At 43.6% G+C, this 10,935-nt stretch overlaps 1 protein-coding gene across 5 annotated transcripts in view; it reads left to right on the top strand.

The window, feature by feature from the left end:
• Nucleotides 1-8,966, top strand: part of LOC149310334 (frizzled-3) — a 61,565-nt gene extending 52,599 nt beyond the window's left edge. For 2 of the 5 annotated variants that reach the window (XM_089528740.1, XM_089528741.1), the window contains exons 5-7: nt 3,935-4,083; nt 6,630-6,863; nt 8,058-8,966. In XM_089528740.1, coding sequence (XP_089384866.1) covers nt 3,935-4,083; nt 6,630-6,863; nt 8,058-8,271 — 597 coding nt within the window. In that variant the 3' untranslated portion in view covers nt 8,272-8,966. Of the gene's footprint in view, nt 1-3,934; nt 4,084-6,629; nt 6,864-7,907; nt 7,997-8,057 lie in introns of those variants that run through there. The other 3 variants (XM_089528742.1, XM_089528744.1, XM_089528743.1) reach the window with 3 other exon arrangements.
• Nucleotides 8,967-10,935: the final 1,969 nt, after the last annotated feature.

The raw sequence follows: 10,935 nt of genomic DNA on the forward strand, positions 1-10,935 counted from the left end.
AGATTAGACAAATTTAGGGCCCCATCCCTGGTCTCTCCTTAGGTCAGTTTTCCACATTATCATTTTTGAGGCATGTAAAAGCACACATGGTGTGGGGAATGCAGATGGGGAAGCTTTTCTTCCTCTCTCATTGTACTGTACTAAAATTGAGGTCCTCTCTTGAAGTTAAATGGTGGGGATTCAGAGCAGATAAAAGGAACAGCTCATTCATGCTGTGTTTCATTAAACTATGGAACTCATTGCCACACGGTGGGTTGATGGCTACCAACTTGGATGCTTTTAAACAGGGATTGAACAGTGACATGGAGAATAGTACCATCAATGGCTTCTAGTCAGGGCAGCTGTGTAGCACTTCTGGTATTGAAGGCAATATACTTAGAATCATAGAGTTGGAAGAAACCCCAAGGACCATCTAGTCCAACCCCCTGCCATGCAGGAACTCTCAATCAAGGCATCCCCAACAGATGACCATCCAGCCTCTGTTTAAAGACCTTCAAAGAAGGAGATTCCACCACCCTCCGAGGGAATCTGTCCCACTGTGAAACAGCTTTTACTGTCAAGCTCCTTGTAATGTTGAGGTGGAATCTCTTTTCCTGTAGCTTGCATCCATTGTTCCATGTTCTAGTTTCTGGGGCAGCAGAAAACAAGCTTGCACTTCTGCATATCAGTTGCTGGGGGATTGTGAGGCAGAGGGTGCAATTGCATACATGGTGTACTGATGAGCTTCTTACAGACAACTGATTGACTACTGAGTGAACAGAACCTTGGACTAGGTCAGCATTTGGTCTGGTCCAGTGTAGTCCTTCTGATGCTCTTAAAACCAGCTGAGAAATGGTCCAGGTCGGTGTGGTTCTTAACCTGTGGTCCATAGACCCCTCCAGGGGGTTAGGGACCCCCATGGTGTCCTCACAGGGGGTCTGCAAAGGCTTGAAAGCTGCTCAGTCCACCTCCTCTCTGCCGCAGAGCAGCCACATGGCAGGAGACAAGGCAAAGGCTGGCTGGCTGGATGGATGGATCTGACAACCAACTAGCCTGTCTTTGCCCTTCCTTCTCTGCCTTGGCTTCTGGCATGCAGTTCCAGGGAGGAGCCAGTCTGAGCAGCTAAGTGATAATGTAATGGCAACACAACAGGAACCATGGCAAAGGCTGGCTGGCTGGCTGGCAGTGCCTGTGCATTGCAGTTCAATCTGCACCAGCCACAAACTGGTGGAAAGAAGCAGGGGAAATGTCTTCCCTTCCCCTCTGGTGTGTTTAACAGATGGGGTAATTCTTAATGCAGTGTTAATTGGGTGTTCATAATTATTTATTATTATTATTATTATTATTATTATTATTATTATTATTATTAAGGCTTTAAATCTTGAGTTAAATCTCAGGGAGCTGGAACAACAAAAGATATTCAAAGAAGGTCCCTAATAAAGAAGAGGTTAAAAAAGCACTGGTCCAAGTTGTCATTGTTTCCCTCTGGAGTGAAATTGCATCATCCAGAAGATCTCCTCATTTGCTCTAGTCCATCATGCTGTTTAAATTATTGGTGTGGGACTAGGGAAAGAAGCCACGGTTTGGAGTCAGTGGGGAACTCTGCAGTTCCCAACAATGAGTCCCCAGCAGTCTTCAGCTGCTAGTGTCGCCTGGTCTTCTTTTTCCCCCTGTCTTCACAGCCTCAATTAAGAGGGTGGAGAGGAGGCGGGAGACTCAACAATAGCATGTGCATTTTTGTTAAACCAGGCTTTCTCTCCTTTCATATCAAGTGGGGTCAACCGTCACTCCATTGTCTGACCACCACTTGGCATCGCTCAAATGTCTTTACCGCCACTTTCTGGCTCAGAGCAACGAAGGATGCTGATGACATCTGACGGCACAATGAACGCCTCCACATTCAGCTGCCCTGAACGCTTCCTAGGTGGTATCTTTATTTGCAGAGAGGAGAGGGGGAAGGTTCCAGTTCCACTCCATTTCAAGCACAGGGCTGATGCTGGCCAGGGTCGAATGGCCAGTGGTCCTGGGGGTCAAAAACAATGCCTCAATAAATTGGAAGCTTATAGCAACTGCTTTACAGGCAGGTCTTTCTGCAGAGCCTGCGGGACAACAGCCTCATGGCCAGCTCATGTGGCGCCTGCCCCAATTCAACAATAATAACTTGATTTAACTGTACAGATTGATGAAGGATGGCAGAAAGAGCTCTGCTGAAGGAGGAACAGTCTTTCTCCTTGCAGCACTCAGATGTGCCTTGCTAGGTATGGTGCTGAGTATGGCGGCCCTGCATTTACATTGAGATTGGGAAGATAATAATTTGTTCTATCATCCAATGGTCAGAAGATCTTATTCCTTTAGCTGCATGTAAACACACATACTTTGGTCAAATCATGAAAAAAGGCATGGCTATTTAAAAACATACTAATGCTTGATAATGTAGAAGGCAACAGGTAAAGAGGAAGACTACATTACAGATGGATGGACTCAGTCAAGGAAGTTGTGGTGTGTCTTGAAATAGTTTCTGACTTATGGGGGCCCTATTACAGAGTTTACATGGCAAAATTTGTTCAGGGTGGGGGTGCCTTTGTCTTCCTCTGAGGCTGAGAGAGTGTGACTTGCCCAAGGTCACCCAGGGATTCAAACCCTGGTCTCCAGAGTTGTAATCCAAAGCACTACACCACACTGGCTCTCCAAAGAAGCTATATTTGTCATGAAAACCCCAAGACACTTGGGAAAAGGGATGGAGAAGGCCTCTTGGGTCCACAGGCTGCCAGTTCGTTCCCCTTCCCAAATTCAAAATTCAGAATGGCTGGACCAAAACTAACAAAATGGATTACAACAGTGAGAAATATAGGATATTACATTTGGGCAGTAAAAATGAAATGGACAGATATGGGTGACACCTGGCTTGATGACATTACATGCGAAAAGGATGTAGGACTCTTACTGAACTAGAGTCAGCAATGTGAGTCTCTGCATTAATAGAAGTACAGTGTCTAGAAAGAGGGAAAGTAACAGTACCGCTCTATTTTGTTTTAGTCAGGCCTCACCTGGAAAACTGTCTGTTTCTGGGCAACACAATTCAGGAATGATATTGACAAGCTGGAGCATGTCCAGAGAAGGGCGATCAAAATGGTGGAAGGTCTGGACACCAGGACATATGAGGAGTGACTTGGGGAACTGGGTAGTTTAGCCTGGAAAAGGCAAGGTTAAGGGATGACATGATAGCCCTGTTAAATTATTTGAAGGGATGTCATATTGAGGAATGAGCAAGCTTGTTTTCTGCTGCTCCAAATACTAGAACACAGAGCAATGGATTCAAGCTACAGGAAAAGAGATTCTACCTAAAATTAGGAAGCACCACGTCCTGAGGATAAGAGCTGTTGACAGTGGAACACACTCCCTTGGATGGTGGTGGTCTCCTTTGGAGGTTATTAAGTAGGGGCTGGTTGACCAGCTGTCACAAGATTGTGTCTTCCTACATGGCAGAATGGGGTTGGACTGGATGGTCCTTGGGGTCTCTTTCAATTCTAGGATTCTGAACAGAGTGGATTGCTTCCACATGAGTGTTCGTGTACTATTCTAGTAAGATCTGCAGCACGAAGTCCCTGTAGTGGAACAACTTGTGATCATTTCCCTTGAAAACATTCCTTCCCTGTTTGAATGGTTTTATTGGCCTGCTCACTTGCTTTAGGAAACATTTAAGGAACACGAGAAGCCTTGGTTTAAAATCAGTCTTACTGACATGATTTGAAAACTGCCTTGGTTTAAGATCAGCTGCAACTATCTCCTGTACACTACATCTCACCCTAGGGAGAGGAGATCACAGGATGCAACTGGTTCTTTGCTTTTTGCAAGACCAGTTTTATTTCTTTATTTTTAGTGAGCTGAACATGGGAGAGAGTCACAGCCAATTTTGTCTCATGTTTGGTCTTGCCTCTTCTCTCTTTCTCTGCAGGTCACTCAGATGAGTCGTCCAGACTTGATTCTGTTTCTGATGAAGTATCTCATGGCTCTCATAGTGGGAATCCCTTCCGTCTTCTGGGTTGGAAGTAAAAAGACCTGCTTTGAATGGGCCAGTTTCTTCCATGGACGCAGAAAAAAAGAGTGAGTTATGGTACCTAAATACTGGCAGGTTGACAGTGGAAACCACTGCAGAATAACATTCTGGTTTGCTTTAAGCTGTTGCTTCTTCAGTCAAACAAAAAGAATCAGAATCCAGAGTAGTAAATTGTGGTGATGCCTTTATCAGACCAACCAGAAGATGCAAAATTTGGTGATGCTTTTATCAGGCCAACCAGAAGATGCAAACTTTCATTCTGCTAGCTTTCAAAGCTCACTGGCTTCTTCATCAGACAAAGATGGTAGGAAATCATACAGGGGAAAGAAAAATGTTAGTTTCACAGACCTGCCTCTTGCTTGCCTGTAATGTTATGGACCAAAGGTATATACAAACAAAAAGCTCAGTCCATGTCCTCTCTATGGAGTTCTAATGGAACAAAGTTGGAGGCAATTTCCAATAACTATCTCTTTTCCCACATAAACACACTTTTGCTTTTTGTAGTCTTTCTTCCTGAGAGCCTAGAATGAAAACCCTGTTCTTATCTTAACATTGGCTGAGTGTTTCTGCAGATGCACAGGTACTGAACATTCAAGGATCTTTAAGCTGTCCTGATATCCTTGGATATAGGATGGGGTTTAAATATTTTAATTAATAAATAACCAAATGGCATAGGTATCCCACTTAGGAAAGATGACTCTTGGATCTCTGGACATAATCATTTGTAGCTATCTGTCAGCTGTAGTGGCTAATGGTGGCCCATGCAGGACTTCTCTCTTCTTGGTCTCCAAAGATAATGGCACAATTTTACACCCTTCTGCAATCTCAGGCAAGTATTATTGTTGTTGTGTGCCTTCAAGTCATTTTTGACTTATGGTGACTCTTAAGATGGTTTTCTCAGCATGTTTCTTCAAGAGGGAGTTTGCCATTGCCATCCTCTGTGGCTGAGAAAGTATGATTTGCCCAGAGTCACTTATTATTATTATATTTAGTTCTGCCCCACCGTTTTTCTCACATTGGGGCTCAAAGCAACTTACAATATTTTTTTAAATATTAAAAATCTACAAAATACAAAACTTAAAACATAATTAAACAATACGATAAGCACAACAGTTAGCAAGATTCAGCATATTGTATATTATGGGCCTTATATAACCATTCATCAGATGCCTGTTGGAACAGAATTTATTTATATCTCCCCTCTCCCAGGCCGGGACCCAAGGCGGCTTCCATAACAACAAATTAAAAATGTTTACCAACGTTTTAAAACCAATTTTAAAACACTACATTAAAACACTATAAAACTGATTTGAACAGTCTTTTTCACTGAAACGTATTTTCTTGTCTATGAAAAAAAAGTAAGGAGGATGCCAGTCTTAATTTTTCTGGGAAGGGCAGCCACTGAGAAGGCCCTGTCTCCTGTGTGTCCTACCAGATGTTCCAGTGAGGTTTGTGTGCCAGAGAGAAGGGCCTCCCCAGAAGATCTCAAACCAGGGCCATGTTCGTAAGAGAGAATATGGCCCTTTAAATAACCTGGACCTGAGCCATGTACAGCTTTAAAGGCCAGAACTAGAATGTGGAATTGTGCCCAGAAACGAACTGGCAGCCAGCAGAATTGTTGCAACAAGGGAGTTTTGTGTTCCCTATAGCAAGCATCAGTTAGCATTCTGGTTGAAGCTCTTTCAGACCATTGAAATTTCCGAACATTCTTCAAAGGCAGCTCCATGTTGAGCGCATTACAGGAGTCCAACTGGGATGTAGCTTAAGGTGTGTGTTACTGTGGTCAGATTTGGTGTCTCAAGGAACCTGGGCTTCCAGGCTCAGAGCTGAATCCTGGAGAACACTCAAGCTGAAGACCTGCATCTTCAGGAGAGTGTAATCCATTCAGCACAAGCAAAGTCCCTATTCCCTGATCTAACTGGCTGGGAGTACCTTTGTCTTGTCTGGATAAATCTCTATTTGTTTGGCCTCATCCAATCCATTATTAGTTTACATACAGAATTCCCAATTTTCATACAGAAATATGAGATGATATCTGACCCATGCAGCAAAGCCAATGTGGTGTAGTAGTTTGAATGTTGGACTATGACTCTAGAGGTCAGAGTTTCAATCCCCACTTGGCCATGGAAACCCACTGGGTGACCTTGGGCAAATCACACTCTCTCAACCTCAGGGGAAAGTAAAGACAAACCCTCTCTGAACAAATCTTGTAAAGAAAACCTTGTGACTTTAAGATTGCCATAAATTGGAAGTGACTTGGAAATGCAGTCTCCTTCTCTGGAGGTTTTAAAAGAGTGGCGTAGATGCCTTAGGTAACAAATTTTTAAAATTCTGATGAAAATAAACATTAAAAAACTACTAGGTAAAGGCAATGGTCAGCCCACAGTCCCAGCTGTAATATTGGTTAATTTCTAAGATGGTTTTGCCACCTCTAGATGTAGAGGTTAACACATAAGAACAGGATCACCCAACTCAGCAGGTATATTCAATAGGCCTATTTAAAATTACTCCGTCTAACCTCTGTATACTTCCCTGCTGTGCTGATTGACTTTCTAGCATTAAAAGTGACTGGTCTTCACAATTTATTCTCCAGGGTTGTGAACGAGAGCCGGCAAGTCCTTCAGGAGCCCGACTTTGCTCAGTCACTCTTGAGGGACCCCAACACTCCCATAGTCCGCAAATCCAGAGGCACTTCCACCCAAGGGACCTCAACACATGCTTCCTCTACTCAGCTGGCGATGATGGATGACCAGCGGAGCAAAGCCGGCAGTGTCCACAGCAAAGTCAGCAGCTACCATGGCAGCTTGCATCGGTCACGGGATGGCAGGTGAGAAGATAAGGCTCTCACGCCCCAAATAAGTAGACAACAAAGAGCATGTTTGTGTATTAAAGCAGAAGCCAGTCCAGGTAACCCACAGATTGGTGCCCTCCGGGTATACTGGACTACAAATCCCATAATCCCAGTCTCATCTTGGAGATTCTGGGAGCTTTAGGCCAGCCTGTCTGGGGCAGGAAATCAGGGAAGTCTGCTACTCGCTGCTTGGCAACAATTCACAGATCTTAAATAGTAGTGTTCCTAATCTACTAAAATGAGAAATTATGACAAGAGATGCCTGGGATTAAATGAGAGAACTTCAGTATGCATAGAGTGTGTCCTACCCCTAAGGCTTAGAATCTTAGAATCACAGAGTTGGAAGAAACCCCAAGGGCCACCCAGTCCAATCCCCCTCTGCCATGCAGGATCACTGAATAAAAGCAAACCAATAGATGGCCATCCAGTCTCTGTTTAAAAACCTCCAAAGAAGGAGACTCCACCATTCTCCAAGGCAGCATCTTTCACTGTCGAACAGCTCTCACTGCCAGGAGAGTGTTTAGGTGGAATCTCTTTTCCTGTAGCTTGCATCCATTGTTCTGGGTTCTATTCTCAACATCTTCAAACAGCTCTGACCATAGGAACATTCCTGCTGACATTTAGGTGGAATCTCTTTTCCTATAGTTTGAATCCATTGCTCCTGGTCTCTGGAGCTGTGAAAAATAAGCCTGTTCCCTCATCAATATGACATCCCTTCAGATATTTAAACCTGACTATTGTGTTTCCTCTTACCCATCTCTTCCCCAGGCTAAACATACCCACCTCCCTAAACCACTCCTCAGAGGGCATGGTAGTGTCCATATCTTTCACCAGAACTGAACACAATATTTATTTATGTATCTATTTCACAATATTCCAGATGAGGTCTGACTAAAGTAGAATAGAGAGTCCACCTCCTTCTGGGGGAGTCCATTCCCCTGTCAAAGAGTTTCCTAAGTTTCTCTGGAAGTGTAGTTATTGTCTACACTCCTCCATTGTCCTTTGACTCCACTGGTTCAGGTCCTACTCTCTAGAGCAGCAGGAAACAAGCTCGCTCCCTCTTCCACCAAGTGAGACCCCTTTAAAGATTTGAAGAGGGCTTGTAAGTATTTGAGTGTGGCAGTGCATTCTTGCCTGGGTTACTGAAGCAGATGAGTCTTTATGAATTAGGTATACCCCCTGCAGTTACCGCGGGATTGAAGACCGGCTACCTCACGGCAGTATGTCTCGGCTGACCGACCACTCCAGGCACAGCAGCTCCCACCGGCTCAACGACCAGTCTCGCCACAGCAGCACCAGGGACCTCAGCGGAAACCCCGTGACTCACATCACGCATGGCACCAGCATGAACCGGGTGATCGAAGAGGACGGGACCAGCGCTTGATCCACACCTCTCTCCTCATCTCTCTCACACACCCCATTTTTAAATGAGCAGTGCTCATTTCATGTCAGAATAACAGAGCTCAACATTTTCCCTCTTATCAGGTATTAACTGCACAACAAAGCCTAACTCGAATGCTGCCTTTTCCCCCTCTTCCTTAGCCAGCAATTTCTCAGAAAGATTACGTCGAAGCAATGATGCTGCTTGATCAAGTCTGCAAACTGACTGCTGATGGTACTTACATTTTGGACTTTTCGATATGACTTTATTTATTTGGCAATGTTTACCCCCAGCCCTTTACCCCTTTTTGCTTGTTAACTGAAACTCTTAGGTTAATATTATTTTTAAATAAATAAATATCCCTACGCTTCTCTAAAAAGCATACCATAAATAGTCCCTCAAAAGCAGACGACAGGCTTTTTGTTTTGGAAGGAAAAATCTTCTCTTTTTCTGATGGTTTTTTGGGGGGAGGGGGCTCCGATTAAATAGTAAATGGGTTACTTTTTCTTCTTGCAGCACAGAGAGCAGGCTGCCTTTTTGTAAAAGACAAAACTGTACAAAGGACATCTGTAAGGAATCAGCGGGAGATTTTAAGCGGTTACACTGGAAAGGCAACAGGAGGATAATGAGGGGAGGCTCCGGGTGCGGGTGTTGGTTCTTAATTGAAATTTCTAGTCTTGGTTGCAGGGTGGGAGTGGGAGGGAAGGTATGAAAGTTTGGTCTGTAGCTTCTTATATTGTCTGCTTTATTAGAAAATGTTCCTGTTACCTCCTTGTTTACAGGGGTGTTGTTTTTTTACCCAGTGAAAGAAGGAAAGTAGTGTTGGATGACAATTCCAGCGCCTCCCCAAAGTCTCCACAGTTGTGAAAGAAAAGGACTTGTCAGTTTGGCAACCTTTTTGTTGTCCTTATGAATATCATGGAGATGCCCCCATTCCTGACCCCTTTCAGCTTCAGTGCCTCAAACAGCGCCCTGCTGTATCTAGGGCATTCTCTGGAGGGGAGAGTTAATGACAGCTACTATTGCATTGTGGAAGCCAAATTGGCATTTGGAGAGGGGAAGGGGAAGGGGATCCATTAGCACATTGGAGAATCTGTTGTCCCTTTTAATGAAGCCTGTTTGCCAAGACCTGCAGGCAGCCCTTAAGGAGAAAAGGTTAAATTCCCCCACCATCGCTTTATATGCTAAGGACAAGAGATGAAGGTGGCAACCAGTAGAGCAAATACAGTGTCATCTACATGGTTTCTAAGAAAGAATCAGAAATGAGGTTACAGTCAGGTGAGTCGGATTGGGTTGGGGTTTTTTTAGTACTTTAGTTTCTCTTTAAAAATAAATCTTTATTTGGGATTATGACTTTTGGGATGCTATAGGCAAAGTGAATCCATGCACTTAATTCAGGGATGGCTGATACATGGATGGCAGCCTAAGTCTTTCTAAGGGATAGGTGGCATTATAGTTCCTCCGTCACGATGGTGACAGGCTTTTGAAATTTAAGAGGCTATTGTGTACTAAAGTCTCTGAAACTGGAAGAAGCCACAGGGGCTGAGATTCTCAAAATTGCACCACTAGTTCCATGCAGCCAAGGGGACTATGGGCTTATGCTTCACCCTAAGCATGGCAGATTTCTAATCTCATTTTCCAAACTAGTTCAAGATAATGCAAGGGGATCTGTTTAAGGCTAAAGTTCTCATAAGATATGACTAAACCCTTGGGATCATGTCAAGAAGCCCAGCTATGTGTGAAGCTGGTTCTCAACCTGGTTCTTATGTCAAAACAGGCCAGCAACAGTTTATATATCCAGAGTCTCAGATTGAAGCTTGCAGTGTGCTCTATACTAACTCGGGGATGGGACTGGTGAGAAAGAGGCTCCATTGACTAGGGCCAGGCTTCAGGTCTGACAAGTCCACCAGTGTGAGGCTTTGTCCTCATTTACTTGTATGAATGGTATGCAAATGACTAACTCAGATATGCAAATTTTCATCCCCTCAGTAAAACCCTTGGCCACATCGTTTTATGGCAGTAAACTTGATTCTTCTAAGGCAGCTATTGGTATGAGTTAGAAGTGTTGCCATAAGGAAGCACTGGTTTGTGTTTGAACCTACCTCACCTGCTCTCACATTACTGCTGGGAAATGTACATTTATTTTTTGTTTTCTTGTTCACTTAATATGCATCTATCTTTTGATGTACCATGGCCAAAATGTTTAGCAGGCACTGAAATTTTTTTATTGTTCTTGCTTAACAAGCCCCTGTTTCTTCCATGCAGAGATTCTGGTTCCTTATGTTTTTGTTATTCCTTAACACAAACCCTACTTTGGAAGGCTTAACCTCAGCAGTTTGAAAGAAAAGAAAGAACAAAAGACATCAGTAGAGGCTGAGATACATTTACAGCCACAAGTGTCAGGCAAAACATTATTTTTAAAAATATGGATTTAAATTTTGATCACAGTGAAGTCCTGTTATAAGTATTATTACCGACTGAATTCAGAGACAAAGCTGTGTTAGCTTGGAATATCAGTATGCAAAGGGATCTTGTACTACCTTTGAGACTGAGTGAAAGACATGTAACATAAGCTTTCTTAAACTTGGTTTGCTTTCCAGATGCATATTGACTTCACTCCATGCATCTGAGGAAGTAAACCAAGTCTAGGAAAGCTCATGCTACACT

This window comes from Sceloporus occidentalis, unplaced genomic scaffold (assembly GCF_023333645.1).
Source record: "Sceloporus occidentalis isolate IW3139 unplaced genomic scaffold, rSceOcc1.0.p SCAF_6, whole genome shotgun sequence".
Classification (NCBI taxonomy): Eukaryota; Metazoa; Chordata; class Lepidosauria; order Squamata; family Phrynosomatidae; genus Sceloporus; species Sceloporus occidentalis.